General features: G+C 42.2%; 2 protein-coding genes across 2 annotated transcripts in view; one reads left to right on the forward strand and one right to left on the reverse strand.

Annotated features, from left to right (window-relative positions):
• Positions 1-7,084: 7,084 nt before the first annotated feature.
• Positions 7,085-21,121, reverse strand: part of LOC109430379 (trypsin 3A1) — a 44,715-nt gene continuing 30,678 nt past the window's right edge. The window contains exons 2-5 of the mRNA XM_019706441.2: positions 8,129-8,313; positions 7,893-8,070; positions 7,620-7,825; positions 7,085-7,554 (exon numbers count right to left, since the gene is read on the reverse strand). Coding sequence (XP_019561986.1) covers positions 7,348-7,554; positions 7,620-7,825; positions 7,893-8,070; positions 8,129-8,313 — 776 coding nt within the window. The 3' untranslated portion in view covers positions 7,085-7,347. The remainder of the gene's footprint in view (positions 7,555-7,619; positions 7,826-7,892; positions 8,071-8,128; positions 8,314-21,121) is intronic.
• LOC115268178 (uncharacterized) lies at positions 14,798-19,652 on the forward strand. The gene is given in 3 exon segments (XM_062846152.1): positions 14,798-14,804; positions 14,882-15,179; positions 18,561-19,652. Coding segments are annotated over 3 exon segments (1,332 nt in total). The 3' UTR covers positions 19,588-19,652.

Genomic DNA, 21,121 nt, shown 5'->3' on the forward strand with positions numbered 1-21,121 from the left:
CCAAGTAACAATTTCAATTCCTTTTAGATTTGATTATTTTTATGGGAGCTTTATCACAGCATGACCAATTCATGGAACATTTATAGTTGTTTTTATCAAGAGAAAACAATCTTCGTTCGTTTGCGGTTTTTAAGTTGTCTTCAAGTTAATTTTGAAATTCGCGCATATTGCAACTGAATTTACAAGAGCATTAAATCTTATAATAAGTTTTAAGGCGTATTTGAAGTTATTTTCAGCACATAACATCAACACATTTTATTAAAAGTTTATGCTTCGTTTATTCAAGTGTATTTCATCTGGCTAATCCTCCTTTAAAAACTTCTTGAAGCCTTCTATTCTTGAGCTAGAGCCATTACTCTGGAACAAGAACTATGCGAAATAATGATAAGACAACAAACTATTTTTCAATCCAAATAATGAATGTAACAAATTGGTTGAAAAACCGCGTTCTTATGCAAATATCAACACATAAACATGTTTGCTCACTGATAATTTAGCCATTCTTGTGCTAAAAAGTAATCATGTCAACGAAATAATGATTTTACGGCCAATCAAAAATGCGAGTAGCTGGCTGCTGCCGTCCTGCCTTCAACCAGTTTCTCACACAGGCCATAGCTATGCGAATCGAAAATGAAATGGGTACTTACTGTGACTCTGCTCAAGCTCATGCCAAATAGTGTAAATGTAGTGAGTTGCACTTCATTATTTAGCAAAAAAACAGGGAAACAAAATAGAATTGGCACATCTTGACGCAAAACACCGCGAAATGCACAGAGACAACTTTCTAGCATCGAAAACGTAAACAAACAATTGTCAAAGACTGTTACTCTTGTATATAACGAATAAGTTTCATTTAAGACGAACAAATCTGCCTTAAGATCATAACTAGTAAAAACAATCTTCAATAAAGGCTGTAGCGTTCATGCAAGGTGACTTGGTTCCATCATTGTTTTGAGGGGGTTTGGATTAAAGGTAATAACAATTGATGGCGGCTGCATGAGTTTTGTTCGCTTGGAACGGCAGCCATGCTTAGAAAGAATTGAAAAAGTGGCGTAGCCTTTTGTTTTTAGAGGAAATTTATGTGTTCGTATATTAATGATTGATATTATTTTTGAGGCGCTTTGTAATTTTCGTATGTTTTGGGTGGCATATCAACGAAAAAGTGGGTATGGCACGGAAAATTTCGATTCCCTGTCATCAATGATCTGTCTGGCAATTTAAATGTTTTAGCCATTTCAATTTGATGAAAATTAATTCGCAGTTCAATTAATATTTTATCCATGAAACAAAACTTGTTTGCATCTGCATAATGCTTAGGTAAAAGATTTCATTTATTATGCACTGTTGACACTTTTGAGAAAGACAGCTAAAAGATCAACATGCCTCAAGATATTCTTGTTAAAGTTTCATGCAGTTCTTATAATCAATCATCAGCGCATGTACATAAATACAACTAGTTTCAAAGCAGTCTTCAAAAGCAGCTTTGAAGATCTCCTGTAGAGTGGGCCAGATTAGTCTTATGAATGCTTTATACCTATTTTATCTCAGATTTGCAGAACAAAGAGCTTTATTGCTAAGTTTTATGATTCTATCTTAGAAATTACTTCAGGATTGCCACAAAAGTATAATTGTTACTTGGGTATGGACGTAGCAACACTAGCCAGAAGCTTGCGCTTACTGGCGTACACCGCAAAGCTATTGGACATCATCCGGGATAGTGCCGCAATAGCTGTGGAGGCTCTTTTACAGGCATAATCGACGTGGCTACCAAAGGTGAGCTTATCGTCGATCATCACGCCCAAGTGTTTGACGGAGCGCTTTGACAGGATAGTGCACTCTCCTACACTGATCTCCGTCTGCTGCTCCGACTTCAGGTTGTTAACAACCGTCACCTCTGTCTTGTGGTGAGCCAGCTCCAGTTTTCTGGATCGCATCCACGCCTCCACAACCTTGATCGAGTGGTTGGTAGTCAACTTTACCTCCTCGATCGTTTCACCGTAGACTTCGAGCGTAATGTCGTCGGCAAATCCGACAATCACCACTCCCACTGGGTACTCCAACCTCAACACCTCGTCGTACATGACATTCCATAACACCGGACCCAGGATGGAACCTTGCGGGACTCCTGAGGTTATGTGAAAGCACCTCTGACCCACCTCCGTGTCGTAGACTAGTACACGATTCTGAAAGTAACTTCCGAGAATCTTGTACAGGTACTCCGGTATCCCCAGACGCAAGAGCGCATCGGCAATAGCAGACCAGCTGGCGCTATTAAACGCATTCCTTACATCCAGAGTCACTCCCGCGCAAAAGCGAATTCCCCTCCTCTTAGGCTCGAGTGCTTTCTCGGCGGTTTTTGTAACCGACAAGATAGCGTCTACGGTGGACCTCCCCTTCCGGAAGCCGTACTGATTGCTCGAAAGACCATTTTCGCCCTCGGTGAACCGCAACATTCTATTGAGGATGATCTTTTCGAGCACCTTCCCCGCCGTGTCAATCAAGCATATTGGTCTATATGCCGACGGGTCTCCGGGTGGTTTCCCTGCCTTTGGCAATAGTACCAGGCTCTGCCTCTTCCAAGCTTCTGGGAAAACTCCCTTGTCCAGGCATTTCTGCATAGCAGACCTGAACATCTCGGGAGCCTCTGCAATAGCTTCTTTTAAGGCCAGGTTCGGAACTCCGTCCGGACCTGGGGCGTTACCTACGCTAAGGGACTTAGCTATCCCCGCAAGTTCCACATCGGTGACCCTCTCCTCATCGCCAGCGGCCAAGGACTAGGATCATGACGCGGAAAAAGTCCTCCAATGATCCCCTCCAACATCTCTGGAGATTGCTCTGTAGGAGCCATCACACCTCTCGTCTTGGCCATAACGATCCTGCAGGCGTCACCCCACGAGTTCGTATTGGCACTCTGACAGAGGCCCTAAAAGCAGGCCTTTTTGCTTGCTCTTATCTCGGTCTTCAGCGCGGCTTTTGCAGCGGCGAACACAACCCGCCGTTCGTTTCGCTCTTCCTCTGATCGTGCTCGCTGCATCCGCCGCCTAGCCCGTAGGCAGGCGCGGCGTAGGTCCGCAATCGCGTCGGTCCACCAGTAAGCTGGTGGCCTCCCATTTCTAGGGTGGACTCACCTAGGCATGGTCACATCACACGCACGTGAGAGTACCGCTACCAGCTCGTCGCCGTCTAAACCGATTAAGTTTCGCTCACGGCGGAGCGCTTCCCTAAAGACCCCTTCGTCGAAGCATGATGTCTTCCACCTGCGAGGGCTTGGCCATGGCCTAGCCGCCTCTTCTTCTATCCGCTGTCTGCTGTTGTTGTAGTCGATACTGTAGCGAACCGCCAGGTGGTCGCTGTGAGTGTAGCTATCGTCTACTCTCCAGTTCGAACTACTTGTTAGGCCAGGACTACAAAAGGTCACATCAATAATTGACTCCGCTCCGTGTCGACTAAAGGTACTCTTGGTACCGACATTAGCCAAGTCGACATCTAAGATGGCCAGTGTTTCTAGTGCTAGATCCTGCTCAGGATAACAGCTACAGAAGAAGACCCCGTTTACTTTGGCGACCACGAAGCCCACATAGGTAGTAGACACCAACTCCTGGACGGGGTATTTACCCGTCGTCCATATCGCCGCCATTTTTCTGGTCATATCCGCAACCCAGTTGCCGTTGCCGGCGTGTACTCGGTATGGCCCAAGTAACACACTTGTCACGGAAGAGTCACGGCGGCGCAGGTTTTTGTTGCGCAGAAGTCATCATAACTTACTTTTAGCAAGTAAGTATTTTTTTGTTCGAAGTAAGTCACAGTGACATCTGCGCAAAAAACCTGCGCCGCCGTGACTCTTCCGTGACAAGTGTGTTAGTTGGAGGGGTCCCCGTCTCCCCCTCAGAAACCGCCTGCTGAGCCGCATCACAGTGGTTCAGGTTCAGCTGCGTTACCTGCACTGTGATTTGTTGTTCACTGCGGCTTTCTTGAAGGCCGGGCACCTTGGATCACCCATCGGATGTCTGTTGTTCGAGGATTTCCCGGTACAGATCATGCAGATGGGCGGACTCGTGCAGCTTTCTACCTTATGACCTTCAGCGCCGCATCGCCTGCACAGTTTGCGCCTGTCGGGGCCTTTGCAGTCCCACGACTTGTGTCCTGGTTCCAGAAACCTAAAGCAAACCTCTGGTGGCTCGTGGAATGTCAGGTGACATACACACCAACCCACCATCATGCTCCCTACTTTTACCAAACCCGACAGCCCTACGCCAAGCAACCGGCGATACAAACGTAGCGGTATCCCTATAACCTCCCTGAAGAAGACCCAAACCAAGGGTCGAAACGTCGGATGAAATAGTATCACCCCGTTTATAATTTATCCGGACCGAAAAGCCAACCATAGAGGGATAACTCTTCCTACTTTAACGGACTTTTTGACGTCCGCCACAGGTAGCGAGAACCAAAGCTATCTGTGTACCTGCTGGCCCTTTCCGTAGCTTGACGGCTGCGGCGGCCACCTGCACATCGCACTGTTGGCGCAGTGCCGTGACGAGCTCTTCCACTTCGGGGTGATGCCTAAAGGAACTTGATGGCTAAGACGAGAGGTGTAATGGGACCTACAGAGTAATCTCCAGAGATGTTGGAGGGGATCATCGAGGAGCTTCTTCCGCGTCATGGCGAACTGAGGCTGGCGATGAGGAGAGGCAGAGCCTGGTTCTATTGCCAAAGTCGGGCAAACCACCCAGAGACCCGTCGCGACGATTGACACGGCGGGGAAGATGCTCGAAAAGATCATGCTCAATAGAATGTTGAGGCACATCGAGGGTGAAATGGTCTCTCGAGTAGCCAGTACGGCCATAAGAGGACGTCGACCGTAGACGCTATCGTGTCGGTTGGCCCTCCAACGTAAGATAAGGGGGATTCGTTACTGTGCAGTAGTCACTCTGTATGACAGGAACGCGTTCAATAGCGTCAGTTGGCCAGCTATTGCCGATGCGCGTCTGGCCATTTTTCCCGGGTACCTGTACAAGATTCTCGGAAGTTCCAGGATCGAGCACTACTTTACGACACAGAGGTTGGTCGGAAGTGGAAGCCCTCTCATAACCTCCGGAGTACCGCAAGCTTCCATCCTGGGTCCGATATTATAGAACGTCATGTCCAACGAGGTGTTGAGGTTAGAATTCCCGGTGGAGATTGTCGGTTTTGCTGACGACATTACGCTCGAAGTCTACGGTGAGTCGATCGTAGAAGTGGAGCTGACTACTACCAACTCGATCAAGATTGTGGAGGCGTTGATGAGGCCCTGGAAACTGGATTTGGCTCACCACAAAACTGAAGTGATAGTTGTGAACAACCGGAAGTCGGAGTAGCAAGCGGTGATAAGTGTAGGCGATTCTAAACGCTCCGTCAAACACTTATGCCGTTTTTCTTTTTTAACCTGGGTTGGAACTGGATTGGCGGAAAATGTGTAAACAAACAACGTCAAACAAAGTTTAGTACAAGCGAAACCGAAGTCGGGTTGGGGTTGAAACTGTGATCTGATCCAGTTCCAACCCAGGTTGGAACTGGATAATAATGAAAAACGGCATTATTTACCTTCGGTTGCCATGTTGCTTACCCCTGCAAAAGAGCCTCCACAGCTATAGTGATACTGTCCTGGATGATGTCTAATAGCTCTGCGGTGTATGTCAGTAAGCGCAAACTTCTGGCTAGTGTCCCTACGTACATGCTAAGGTATGGCGGCCCGACGTGGGGCACGGCGCTAAGTACAAAAACCAGTAGCTGGAAATTACTTAAAGGCTGATGTGCCTGAGAATTGCGAGCGCAAACCGTACCGTGTTCTATGATCAGATCTGCATCATCACTGGAATGGTGCCTATCGGCATTTCTATCAGGAAGGACATAGAGTGCTACGAAATGCGCGGCACAAGAGGCATACGCAGGACTGCCAGGATGGCCTCTATGGTCAAATGGCGGCACGCGTGGAGCAGTTCCACCAAAGAAAGTTGGACCCATAGGTTGATTCGGAGGATAGATAGTTGGAATAACTGGTGCCATGGGGAAATAGCAGTCCACCTTACTTAGGTCCTTTCAGGCCATGACTGCTTCCGACAGTATCAACATCATTTCGGTCATGCGGGATCTCCCGAATGTCCGGCTCCGGTTTGTGCTGGTATAGGCGATGTACACTAGCCCCTCTCTGAAGCAATGCCTTCTTTGGGTTCCGGTAAAATGAGTGGTTTGGCGGCCATGGGAATGTTGTTTAGTGGATCAGATAAATGGGAGTCATGGCTTCTTCTTTTGTTGATCCAGGGAGTGGCAGGCCGCACACAAGCTGGATGCTTGCGTTTAAAGAGGACCTAAGAGCATTCAACGTCCAAGATGATTCGAAGTGATTAGTGTAAGACCGGATCTAATGGAGACGGATGTTTGTTTCGGCGTAGATTCAACAAAATGAATTGTAGCTCACTAAGTATCAAGTTAACATGACAGTGAAAAACGAACAACGAGTTTGTTAAACTTGACTCTGATACGCCAACAGTAATTGAAAAAGCTGGCAGTAGGGTCGTCTCCAGAATCCAGAGTAAACTCTATTTTTTTTTATTTACTGATCTTAGCTTCAAGGGTGAAAAACGTATAATGGAGTTACTGTTTTCAATTTTGAACATGCCAAAGAAGTGTGCCAAAGATAAATCGAATGCAAAACAGTCCATGTAAATCTAATTGACTCTCTAAAGACGTCCAAGCTGACAAGTCATTAACAAGTTGACTTTTCTACTGCTTTAGTATCATACGATGACGTTGCGGGTTGGTCGCCCAACAGCTCATCAGTGGGGAAAGTTATCCAAACTGGTCCACCGGAACAGTACACAAGTATGCCCTCGTTAGCATAAAATATCGATCGTTATAGAGCAGTTTTCGATGATACGGTATGCATAAAAATGATCGTCGGCCGCGTGTAAACTACACCGACATCGTAAAACAGACAAATGGACGAACTGGATAAAATATTTGTGGGTTATCCGGAAAGTTGTTTTGACTGCGAACTGCCCTGGTGGTTATTACACCGCTTCGACGAAAATAAACAATTACGTAATACTCAGTTGTGATTCATTGAATTTATTTTTCGACATTATGACTAACGTTTCAGATTTTTGGCAGTGTAACTAGCTCCAATTTCAGTTATCTTTCTTATGACTAATGGCGTTTAGTAAATCTATTGTTTCTGACTAGAATAAATAAATAAATAAACCTGCATGCACCTTCACTTGGATCATAAAGGATATCCAGCACATTCCACTTGTTCCACAGTGCTTGTCCGCACTGTAACACATATTGAGATCAAATCGAGAAATATCCTTGTCACTGCTGACTCCTGGCTGCAACATCCCTCGGCATACACAAACACTCTCCGTTCAGTTTATCGTGAATCCATGGCAAGTAGTTGACGATCCTGGTGTAGATTCCAGGTAGATTCGGTCGGGCGCATCCTCTACCCCAGGACACAACTCCGATCACTTCCATACTGCCTGCATTTCCCATCTTGTGCATAGGACCGCCGCTGTCTCCCTATTTGAAAGATGAAAACAACTTCGAAGTGACTGCCAATCTCACTAAGCCATGCTCATACTTACCTGGCAGGCATCCTTCTTTCCGTCGTGATAGCCGGCGCACATCATGTTCTCGGAAATCTTCTTGCTTCCGTAGCCGGCTTCCAGGCACTGCTGCTGAGACCAAATGGGCACCACCACCGAACGTAGCGTCTTTGACGGTGGTCGTTTTTCCTCGACGCGTCCCCATCCGGCGACAATTCCCAGCGATCCGGTAAAGTCACGTTCACCTGCAGTTGGAAACATTTTAAAATTGAGCTACACTGGGTCTTACAGAATAGACAAAGAAGTGATTACTTCCATCCGGGAGGCATGCCGGTTGAATCGTGGGTCCATAGCGCAGTGGTTTGTCCAACTCCAGCAAGGCGATATCGTTGTTGAACGTGAAGATGTCGAAGTCTTCGTGATCGACGATTCGTTTCACCCGACGCAGCTCCGTGTAGTCCTTGGCAATGTTGTGTCCACCCAGATATACCTGAAACCACGCGGAAACCATGATCAGTGGGTTACATTTGCTGCCTTCAATAGAATACCCTGATTTCGTTTGGCTCGAAAGAGTTAACACAGTGTGCCGCGGTGACCAAATAGTTCCTGGTTAGAACAGATGCTCCGCAGTATAGCTTTCCTTGCCGGAAAAGGCCCGCCAACCAGGGATATTCGTGCGCATTGGTTTCCTCTCCGCCGACGATGCGATTTGATCGGCCATTGACACCACAGACTGAAAAGAGACAAGGGAGAGAAAATTTGTTAAGGATTTCCAAGGGCAATGAGGATGCAAGCGAAGCAGAGATCGCACACTGGAGTAACAGGGTCCAATTCATGGCCAAAAAGTTTTAACACGTTTTTATGGTGTATTATGTATGTACTAGCGATAAAATAGTGAATTTAGATATTGAGGAAGCATTTTGGATTATAAATAGCCATATTAATCCACTTAAAGGCTAGAAATGATTTCTTATAACCTCTCCAAGGACAACGTTCATTTTCACCCCCAAAAATCGCTTGAAGCGTCGAGCATTTTTATTTGACAACAGAGAACTGAAAAATAATTATATTTCCATGAAAAATATTGTTTGGAAACTAAGGCCACCTCGTTTCATAGAAATTCTCCTAGAAGTGTGAGAGAAATTCAATTCTTTTATAAGTGTAGATAACGTGTTTATGTCTTCAGCAAAGTTGTAAGGAGAGTCATAATTGGGAAACTTGTTGAACAATTGTTCTATCTTCACAACTTTTGGGAATATGGGCCGTTATTTTTGAACGACCCTTAAACTCAGTTTAAATGATGTACCTTTTTCTAGATATTTTGGGAATCACATTTTCATTTTGAGATAACTTTTATAGTGCCCTGGAAAACACATCAAAACTCAAAAATTAATCATGGATTGAAATTTTAGGAGTTTGAACATGATGATAGAAGCCGTGTGGAATATATCAGTTTGAATTTTTCTATTAAAACATGGCATTTTAACACAACTTTATACATAAAAGTAAGTTCGTGGAGTACTGAGTGAAAAACTCAATGAGTTTAGCTATAAAAAATAATATTTATCTGAAAATATTTTCTTAACGGTGCATGAACATATGATTACATGCTACAAATAGTGAGTTGTTTTTGATTTTTTTATAACAAATTTTGAACACAACAGTTCTAGCTACATTAGATTACTACCATAGACGTAACTCTACTGCATTGCATACATTTAGGCGTTTATCGGTGTATGGAGATTTCTGCCCAAATTTACTAAATTAATTCCATTTGACACATTTTGTTAAGAGATAGAAGACCAGATTTGTATTCTGCTATGATCTATCTACCGAGAATAAGTGGCCGTTCATTGAAAAAGTAGTCGAAACGAAGTTGTTATATCAAAATTAAACATAAATTGCAACAAAAAACTTGTCAAAAAGGTGTAAACTTGAAAATGATTTATTTTTTCGTCTGGTACTTTCTGGTACCCGTTCTCTTGCGATTCACAAAGGATATGCCTAATATTTTATTGTAATTTTATCCAGATCGCGGAATGCTGCAGAATCTGAAAACTTTTTGAATGCTGAAAATGGTTCAAAATTGACAAAATACATGATTTTTAAAACTCTTCTGTAAGAGAGCAAAATTAATGAAACCAGGTGAAGTTTTTTGTTTAAATGATACACCCTTATCAGAAGAACTATGTTACATACTCAGTTATTTTTTCAAATTGTCAATATTTCGATAATTGAAGTTCTTCCGATGAGTTATGATGCAAATGAAAAAAACAGTAGAGAAAATCGTCAAATTTCGGCATTTATTCTTAAAAAAATATGCATCCCAAAGTGTTTTATTGATTGCCACATGATGAAGCATTACTTCATTTATCTTTAAAAAATATTAGACTCTGGAAAACCTTGAAAAATTTTTTTCGACTTATGGCCAGGAATTTGGCCCATTTACGCCTGTGTGGATCGGTTCGAAGATCTCGATTGACTTGATTGACTGTGAAACACAAAGATTATCTGTGGAATACAAATAGGATGAATTTCTACCCAAGAATCGGATAATTTTGAAATGATTCTTATCAAATTATTAAAAACGGTCGCCTTGGGATCACCCAAGAAAAACTGCATGATTTTTTGCAATACTTCCTCTTGTTACTTTTTCAAGTTTTCTTTCTGTTTGCTATTTAAGCATATATGCTGACAGTCCCTCAAACAATCCTCAAAGGATTTTTCAAGGATTTTTTAAGCAATCCCTCCAGGATTTTTCTTCACAGATCTTTCCGGAATAATTCCTAGAACTCCCTCAGGAACTCCTTTAAGAATTTTTGCAAGAGTTCTTGAAAGGATGGCTTCTGGAAGTAGTTGGCACCTGGAAGGTTCTGGCAGGCATTGTGCTAGAATCTGGGATTTTTTCCAAGGGTTCATCCAGGGATTGTATATAGGATTAATCCAGGGATGCTTCCATGAATTTCATAAATTAATAATTCCCCAGGAATTCTTCGAAGAACTTCTCCAGGATTTCCCATTAAGATTGCTTCAGTCCTTGATTTTAAAGTGATTATTTCAATTATTCCTCTTTTTTTATTCTTAATCACTTAACCTAATTTACAGCTCTATTGTCCACTGGGGCACTACGTGAGCAATTTCAATTGACAGCTGCACTTACATTTTGTACAGCGCCTAGATTCTATTCTACTTTATCGAACTGGTTGCCTTTCTGCTGCTTTCACTTTTTCTACTTTATACCTAGTAGAATGATGAGCACAAGGATGATGATGGATGGCCGTTGTTCCTTTCCAGTCCGATTGGGGGGTCCATTATGAGTAGCAGTTCGCCGATGTCCAGGTATCCGGGTCCGTTTGAGCCATGGGGCTCAGAAGAGGGTCAGTGTCAGTTGCTCTCGGGGGAAAAGCAACTGACGAAAAATTGCAAGTGCCGGGGCTGGGAATCAAACCCATGACCATCCGCATATGAAGCAAATTATTCCTCTTTGAATTTGATCATTTTTTTTTCTAGGACATCTTCCTCGGGAGTTCTCAGGATTTCCCCTGGCTTTATTTCAAGTTTCCCTCTAGGGATAATTCCAATCATATTATCATAAGCTTTTCCATAGGGCTTTCTCCAATAATTTATTCTGGGAATCATCAGAGAATTTTTCAAACGGTACTTTAAAGATTCGCTCAGTATTTTTTTTAATCGTGCAGTGAGAACTTTTCCAAGGACTCATTCAGAAACTGCAGGTAGGTATTTATATGTTACTCTTACTGCTCCAAATCAGGAGTTATGAGAAGATAACTTAAATTAAACAAAATAACAAAGCACAGTGATTGTAGGATCGTAGCAATCATTGATTTCAGTCCTGTCAGTATGTAACGAAAAACAGTGTATAATAAATTCATATGTACATTTCTCAACCATCAACCAGAGTAGACGTCTCTTCACTGGCGACGAGGATAACACTGTTCAAGCGGATCTCAAGCAACGGAGAAAATTCCAACCAAGAGATGGCCTGGCCAATGGTGCGTGAGTATACTTGATCGAGATTGCTCTCAGGGATGATTCCAGATATCCCCGGTAGACCCCGAATTCTAAGGGATGAATTTTGCAGTGAGGAAGAGTTCCTTCGTTGAACGAATACTCTGTCCTACTGTAAAACCCAGAATCTTAGGGATGATGCCTATTCAAGATGGTGCGGACCCGGAGCAACCGAATAAATGTGAGTCCCAGAGGCGATTCCTCGAGGGATGAAGCTCACAAATTAAACCATTATTTGGAATGATAGTACGCCTATCACATAGAACCCTAAGGCGATTCCTCGAGAGATTATTTCACTGTATGAAAAAAAATATTGAAATAAAAATATTTTAAGAGTGTGAAATGAAAGCTAGACTTTCGTCATTTGAAGCGATGCATAATTATTCCTAATTAAATAGGTAAATTCCATGGTGCCACCCTTCGTTGAGGATGCCGAAGGTCCCGCGTCGGCTAGATGGAGCAAATGGCGTGAAAATTTCGATGCGTACCTCGCATGGAAGCAAATCGATGATCATGAGGAGAAGTTCAGGACGCTGATGATGTTTGGAGGTCCGGATGTTCGGAAGGTGATTGCAAAAGTCAACGGCGTAGAAAACCCCCTGGACAATCGCTACCGTGTCGCTGCCAATCTACTGGACGACTACTTCATACCACGTGTTTCAAAATCATATGAGCGGCAGAAATTTCGGCAAATGACACCGATGGAAACGGAGAAGCTGGACCAGGCTTCCCAAAAGTACCGCATCATGATAGCATTTTGATGGCTGTCACACTCTTATTCCCATGACAGCCTTGTGAATGCATGGTTCATGACAGCCCACAGAATAAAACTCATGCGACGTACATTATCACTGTCGGGAACTGCTCACATAGTCTGCTTTCGCTGTGCGTTCGTTCGCCGATGACAACCTCGGCTCGCACCCAAACCGTCTCTCGTTGGCTGTACCCGAAGTGACGAAAATAGCTGCGCTCGGCCCGAGCATTTTACTTCTGTTGAACGTGTCGAGTATCGTGGTATATGCCACGCTTAAAATTTTCGACGCATTTAATGTATTATGTATTTTTTCAAATAGAGAATATGTACTTGTAAGTCTTGTTCTAGTAGAGTATTTTGCATAGCATTATTTTTTATTGGCATGTGAAATGCATTGCCATGTTTTCAATATAAAAGAGAGTTTAATCTCACATCAGTGGTATATTTTAGCCAGATTACAATTTTGGAAACGCTGGCACAAACTTCTTTCCGCCCTTGGGACATCTTGTAAAAGGCATATCATGTTTGTAAAAAAAATATTTATTGAGCACATATTTTGTGAATAACTTTTAGCGTTAAGCCATGTGCTCCCGTGACAGCCTATGACACCCTTTATGCGACAGCCGGCTTAAATAGCCGAAGGTTGTCATCGCCATGCGGCCAACAATACTCACGACGTTTCCCACTCGGCTCGATACGACTCGAGTATGCAACTGTCAGGCAAGCAGCCGAAGCAGCGGCTGTTTCAATTCGCCTTGACGGAGGCTCTCTGAGAGAATTGCGCTGTGCGTGAAATCAATTTTTTTTAACATGGGAAAGGATAGGAGCTGCATTTTCAAATGCTTCTAAAATATTTTAGAGACTTCAAATTGAAAAAAGTGTTAATGTTTTGCAATATACTTTCAATTAGCTACATTATAACTGGTTTTAGACAAAAGTTTTTAAATCACAATGTTATGTCTATAATATAGCGTATCAAAATCTCATTCGATAACATTAAGAACGTTTTGCTTGAAAAAATTTCTATAGAGAATTAGAAGCATTTGAAAATGCAGCTCCTATCCTTTCCCATGTTAAAAAAAATTGTTTTCACGCAAGCGCAATTCTCTCAGAGAGCCTCCGTCAAGGCGAATACCTCTTTCGCTCATGCGTGCGCGTGCTGTTGGCGATAAATTTCTCACTGATGGTGTTGCACACGGTAACGAGAGATGGTCTGCACACATAAGAGAGTGTCGATTCAGCCTTACGCGGGCTGTTGCGAGAAGGCTGTACATTTGGAAAGCCTGAGCTGGACACATTTGTCATACGGTTGAAGCAACAGGCAGCGTACTGTGATTTCGGTGATCAAACCGAAAACATGATTGTGGACCAAATCGTTACTACAACGGAAGATGCGAAACTGAAGCGGAAATGTTTGGAGAAGGATCTCACGCTAATTGAAGTAGTGAGTATTGGACGTACCAACGAATCAGTCAAATTTCAACTCAGCGACTGGAAGCACCAGGGACCAGCAAAATCGACTCCAAATTTGCTGAACAACGTCAAGTCAGCAACAGAAGATGATAACGTACTGAAGATCAGCTCTAAGAACTACGTACAACAAAGGTCACGGTGCACTCGGTGTGAAGGAAGACATAGTCCCAACGATCCTGCTTGTCCAGCAAGGTCACAGAAATGCAAAATGTGCGGTCAAGTTGGACACTTCGGCCGTTGCTGTCTAACAAAACGTAGGAAGTTCAACAAGCCTTCATCATCGTCACGAATCTCGCCGCCGGACGAATCCAGACAGCCTAGAACTAGACGATTTGTTCGCGAGATACACAGCACCAGCGAGAGGCCAGCAGAAACATCACCGGATGAAATCTTCGACCTATTCCATCTTGGTTCTGGTAAGCGATTCGTTAGTGTGCAAGTAGGAGGTCACGCCGTGAAGTTCGTAGTCGATACCGGAGCTGATGAAGATGTATTATGTGAAAACGACTGGATTACGCTGAAACAAGCAGGATTTGAAGCATACTCAGTACGGAAGGGAAGCCAGAAGACGTTCAACGCATACGGTTCCAACACTCCACTCGAAGTTCTTGGCGAGGTCGAGACAGAGCTTGTTTGTGGAAACAGGCAGGCTAATACAACGTTGTACGTGATCGCCAAAGGCAAGTGTTCGCTACTGTCCGGTAAGACCGCTGTTAAACTGGGCATCATCAAGTTTCTATAGGCCATGGAAAACCGTACATTTCCGAATGTTGTAGGTAAGCAATGACTTTATTTATTTTTTTCCTATCAAACATACTGAATAAAAAAATAGTATATATATATATATATATATATATATATATATATATATATATATATATATATATATATGTATATAAATATTAAAAGAAATTAAATTTCTGAATTAGGAACTGATATTGAAAATCAACCGTTTCCAAGTATGAATGGTAAGCACTAATTTCATTAAAACAAAATTTCACACCTACAAAGAACAAATTTTGAAAATTAATCATTTCCAAAACAGGAATTGTCGCTAACATAAAAATCGACAAATCTGTTCCAACTGTTCACCAAGGGTTGCGCAGGATCCCCTACCCGTTAGAACAACTAACATTTGCGAAATTGAAAGAACTTGAAAGCCAAGACATCATTGAACGTGTCAATGAGGCTTCGGAATGGGTCTCGCCAATGCTAGTGAAGCGGAAGAGTCAAACGGAAGTTCGTATCATTGTTGACCTCCGTGAAGCTAATAAGGCTGTTGTGCGAGAAGTACATCCTCTGCCAACCCTCGAACAAATTACTAAAAAGATTGAAGGAACAAGGTTTTTACCAAAATCGATGTTCGACAAGCATTTCACCAGATCATTCTTAGCGAGCAGTGTCGATATATCACTACCTTCATTTCTCCACTCGGATTGATGAGATACAAAAGATTAATGTTTGGTCTCTCAGCTGCTCCAGAACTGTTCCAAAAAGCAATGGAAACAATTTTTGCAAACTTGCCATGGCTAATAATCTTCATCGATGATATTCTCATCCCGGCCAAAACTGAGGCGATTGATTGATTGATTTAGCTTTATTTGAGAGACTTTCAGCCCTTGGCTGGTTCGTCTCTTAAAACTGAGGCGAATTATTGTCCAGAACAAAACTAGTACATGAACAGCTTCAAAAATACAACATTCTTATTAACCCGGACAAAGTGGAAACCAACGTTACCAGCCTGGACTTCTTGGGGTATCACATCTCAGGGAAAGGAATCTCAGTCGGTCGGGAAAAACTAGACGCAATAAGAAATCTACAGCCTCCTAAGTCGACAGAAGAAGTTAGAAACTTCCTTGGACTGGTGAATTTCGTTCATCGCTATGTCCCTGATATGGCCACCGTAACTTATCCCTTAAACTTACTAACTCGTAAGGGAACTGCATTTCACTGGGATCCCATTCATCAACTCGCTTTCGAACAAATCAAAACCATTCTGCTGAAGGAAGAAACTTTCGGATTTTATGACCCCGGAGATGATACATATGTCATTGCGGATGGAAGTCCAACGGGTTTAGGAGCTGTTCTTGTTCAGAAGAACCACTCCGGTCAATACCGAGTCATATGCTATGCTTCCAACACTCTTACGGTTACTGAGCAAAAATATGCGCAAACCGAACGTGAGGCATAAGCCTTAGTGTGGGCATGTGAAAAGTTTTATTACTACTGATACGGAAAATCATTTTGGCTGATTACGGACCACAAACCACTAGTCGTAATATTCGGGGACCGATTGAAGCCATCTCCACGCATTGAACGTTGGAAGTTACGGCTTATGGCTTATGATTTTAAGATTATGTATCGTCCTGGAAAGGGGAACATTGCAGATCCATTATCACGACTTTGCCAATCTATCCCAGATTCTGGATCAAGTTTTGACGAAGAATCAGAGAGAATTGTCAAACTGATGGCAATCGATGCATGCCCAATAGCATTGTCCACGGAAGAAGTTACTACAGCAACGAAAAACGATATGGAACTGCAGGAACTCGTTTAGTGGCTACCCTATCCCCCTAAACGCTGGCCAAAAACATTAGCAAGGTACAAACAATTATCAAGTAGCATAACAACTAGTGGTGGGTTTGTGATGAAGGATCAGAAAATAATAATTCCGAGAAGTCTACAACAGCGAGTGCTACTTTTAGCCCACGAACCACATTTGGGAATATCGTCTATGAAACGCCGACTAAGGACTAAAGTATGGTGGAGTCGCATGGACCAAATGATAGAGCAATATGTGGGAAATTGTACCGGTTGTGTATTAGTGTCAGTACCAAACACGCTTCCAATTTCAAGAACAGATTTGCCAAACAGGCCATGGATGAAAATTGCAATTGATTTCACGGAGGTTCCAGGGGGATATCATTTGTTAGTTGTAACTGACTATTTTTCAAGATATATTGAAATAGTCATTCTAACTTCCATGACGGCCAAACTAACAATTACCAAACTAAGAGAAATTTTTGCTCGATTTGGGTTCCCTGAAGAATCGTATGCGATAATGGACAACCTTTCCCTACAGAAGAATTCACTAATTTCTGCAAATCCAGCGGTATTACTATCAACCATACAGTTCCGTATGCTGCATTCCAAAACGGCTTGGTAGAAAGACAAAATCGCACACTTCTGAAGACGATCAAAATTAGTGTCTTCATGGGCCGTGACTGGAAGAATGACCTACAGGATTTTCTACATTCTTATCGTGCAACACCACACAGCGTAACAAACTATTCACCATCGGAACTTATGTTCGGCTGGAATATACGAGATAAACTACCAAAGACATCACGTACTGTAGATTTGGATCAAGCAAGGCAAAACGACAAAAACTCGAAAGAAAAAGGAAAAGTATATACAGATACTAAACGTAAAGCAAGATCATCTAACATTGACGTCGGAGACAAAGTTGTAGTTAAGAATTTTGTCAAGAAAAACAAGTTGCCGACAACATTCAGCCCACAATTGCACATTGTCATTAAACGTAACGGCACACGCCTTCATCTAAAGAATGTAGAAACGGGTGTTGTTTCTGATCGTCATGTTAACCATACAAAACGAATAAGTAATGAAAATCCGATCAATATTCAAGATGAAGACTCAGGTATTAAATAAAAAAAACCTTCTCAACTCAATGTATCATGGACCTTGGCTTTTCATATACATTTTGGACAAATTATAAAGGACTTATTATTCCAGGTACTGCAAACGAAGAGGAACTAATAATCACACAAAGTACCCAGGACAACCGGCATGAAAACCGAAGTGAGCCTGTTCAATCAGTGGGCCACCCCGAGACAACTACAACCGGCTGGAAACGTCAAGCAGATTCGATAGTTCAAGAACAACGCAGACCAAAACGAATTCCAAAATACCTTAACGATTACAATTTGTATAACTTATATAACTAAGTATTAGATAACTGCAATAGAGGTAAAACATACATATACTTTAGAATTCTGAATATATTTACAAAGTATTAGAAAAGGAGAGAGATGTAGGATCGCAGCAATCATTGATTTCAGTCCTGTCAGTATGTAACGAAAAACAGTGTATAATAAATTCATTCATTTCTCAACCATCAACCAGAGTAGACGTCTCTTCAAATATGCATAATTTACATCAGTCTTGCTATAACCGTAGAACAATAGAACTCTTTCTATTGTGCCTGCAGAAAAAAATCAGATGCGATGTATCGCTAGACTCATGTATGTGCTGCTCTGGCGACGTTTATGGTCTATGGATCCATTGGTGGTCTTCGATGCATGACTTGTAATAAACCATACCTTTAAAAAATCAATATTTTATATTTTCCTCTTAAACCACTAAATTATGAGCACACCATTTGTGTTTGCATTTTGAATCGTGTAAATATCTAAAAACAATATATATCAACGAAAATCTGCCAATATTGGACAATTTATTGAAAAACTTTTTTACAGCTACCAAGACAACCGAAAGCGAAAGACACAACGTGGTTTTTATTTGTATCGGCGATGCTTTGTTTTGATGATCATCTCGGTTCTGACCAAAATAGTAAATATACAAAAACTCTGCTGTGATATTTACAGCGTTTTCCCGAAGAGTTTCGCTCGCGATAACTTGATAAGAAATGGATTCCAGTGAATCCAACGAAGACACGTAAGTACCATTTAAATTCGTAACAGAAAATCATCTTTCGTAACGCAATTTCATGTCACAAACAGGTATAAAAAGGAGGAATATTTGGACGAGCTAGGGGATACGGGAACTGGTGATATACTCCCCCAACAAGTTCCACCTTTTCTAAAGCCCTCCACGTCACTCGATCCATTACCTATCCCGGATGTTAGCTACAACTTGCCCCCGGATGACGATGACGACGGAAAATCAGGCATCAATGGACTGGCAGTATCTGGTAGCGCTGCTGAAAATTATTTGTATTGCTTCCACGCTACAGTATTCCGACGGTTGCACTGAGGCCAAATGCGTCCAAGAGAAAAAAAAATCGTATTTAGAGACACAATGCAGGACGTCTTAAAATGCATCTGGTAGTTTGCTGCACTGCATGTATCGAGGCAAATAAATTTCGATGACGACGAATCAAAGTGGGCTGAAAAGCAAACTCCGGATCAGGAGGATATTGAGAAGGTTGTAACGCTACAAGATCAGGTGAAAAGGAAGGCGTACACTATTTCTGGATTAACTTCCCGGCTGCTAACGTCATGGAGAGATAAGGAGATCAAACTTTTCGTCCACGCATATTCGGTCAATGTCGTGACCAACGCACAACACCAAATGGTCCTCAAACAGCTGATTACACCGAACAATCCGGACCGATCGGGTGCTCATTCTACCCGAGATGATGCGGTGCTGGCGACAGAGTTGAAGATCAACCACCCTGAACTAGAAGGCCATCACGGTTCTTGGTTGATGTGGGTCAACATGATTCACTCTTCAACGGCACACAAGCAAGAAGAGATAAAAAACGCAGCTTCCCCACCGAATTTGGCTAAGTACTTTCGATGGACTGCTGTCTCTGAGGCAGCCAAACTGCAATCTGTGCATCGAGATGCATCGGTGGCCCACGCAGTGAATGGGGGTTGGATGAAAGATGTGGAGATGTGGCTTCACAGACATCACTCATTATTGGAGTTTTTTCTTGGTGCTTTCTTTGCAAATGTCTCTCGCCGAAACCAAAAACTATCTCTATAGGATTAAAGAAGGGACAGTACGCCGGAAGGAATATGGGAATTATGTCAATAGATCGCAAATAACGAAGGATGCAAACTCGCGGCAACAATCAAAAAAATTGGCTCGATTGAATGTGCCCTCCGTCCAAAAACTATCTAGCATACCTTCTACTCCCAGGAAGCACAAAAACGACAGGCGCGGACGGCGACAAAACTCACCACTGTAAATTTCTTTTTGTCCCACAACCCCATAGGTATCCCTTTCGGCGTAACATGTCCCGGTTATCGAAGCTGACTTAATCCAGGAATACCAAATTGTAGATGTCCCATGGAATTGCCAACAGCTTTCACACAAATCTAACAATTTCTTCTTCTCTTATTTGGATTGCCCTTCTTTTCACAGTCTTCCAAGAAAGTCAAGATTCGTGCAAAATTGAGCAAACCGACGAAACGCTGATAGGGATTTTGAATTGCTTCTGAAATCTCTCCTTAGCTTCATCTATAGGAACAACAAAGGATGTTTTTGATATAGCTCAACAAGCCATAATCTCATTTCTACTTGAAACTTCTTGAAGATTTGGGCACGTTTTTTTTATAGACAGACACCCTCTTTCTCAAGTTTGCGCAACCAAGAATAAATCGTAGATAAGCTTTTACTGTAAAATTTTGCAAGATCCGTTTTAGATAATCCCAAATAGTAGTATCCGTATAATGCATGGTACACAGTATTCTTATTTGCGTGGAGCTCTTGCACTGCATGGAGTATTACATCAGCCATCTAGAAGAGCAGAACGATTTAAATTGTTTAATCTTTAGTGAATAATTACTTAAATTAATTTGCTTACTTACTAACTTAACTACTGAACTTAAAAAAAAAAAACCCAGATTAATCCACCTAGTGGTGATAGCGCCTTTCTCGTCGAATATGTACTCTAAGATATTTCCGTCGCCATAAGCCGAAGTGTTCCTGAATCCTGAAAATACTCTAGAACGGAACAAATATCATTTTCTTCTTTTGTCACAGTGCTCGTTCGTGAATGAGGGGATGGAGTTAATAAATAATAAATGTATTGAATGAAAAAAAAATACTCAAACAATGAGGCAAAACCGCTTAACTCATCGGGTTTGGTAAAAAAAATTCCTTAAAATTTAAAAATTTATTGGTTTATTCATTTGTGCCCTTCCTCAAAATTTTGAATATCGATCCAAAATTTCCAAGGGGGGGCCCCTTTTGGCTTACGAGAAAATCGAAATTTATGTCAGCCTTGTTCAGAAAAGCAAGAACCTTATCAAAGCCATAATCGAATTTGGAAACTTATTGAAGGCTCATACTCCTATGTTATGTATTATTTTAAACGTATAAGCAGAGCTGAAAAATATTAAACCTCTCAGTTGACTGCTTGACCACCTTCACTAGAACTGGATGCCGAGCATTACCAAAACATTTCAGCATTTTTTTTCTGCACCGTTTAGCCTTTATTTTATTATCATTGGTTATGCTGCCGTTCTACGCATGATTATCCCATGTTATATGGGATTCCCATATAACATGGGAC

This window comes from Aedes albopictus, chromosome 1, assembly GCF_035046485.1.
Source record: "Aedes albopictus strain Foshan chromosome 1, AalbF5, whole genome shotgun sequence".
Taxonomy (NCBI): Eukaryota; Metazoa; Arthropoda; class Insecta; order Diptera; family Culicidae; genus Aedes; species Aedes albopictus.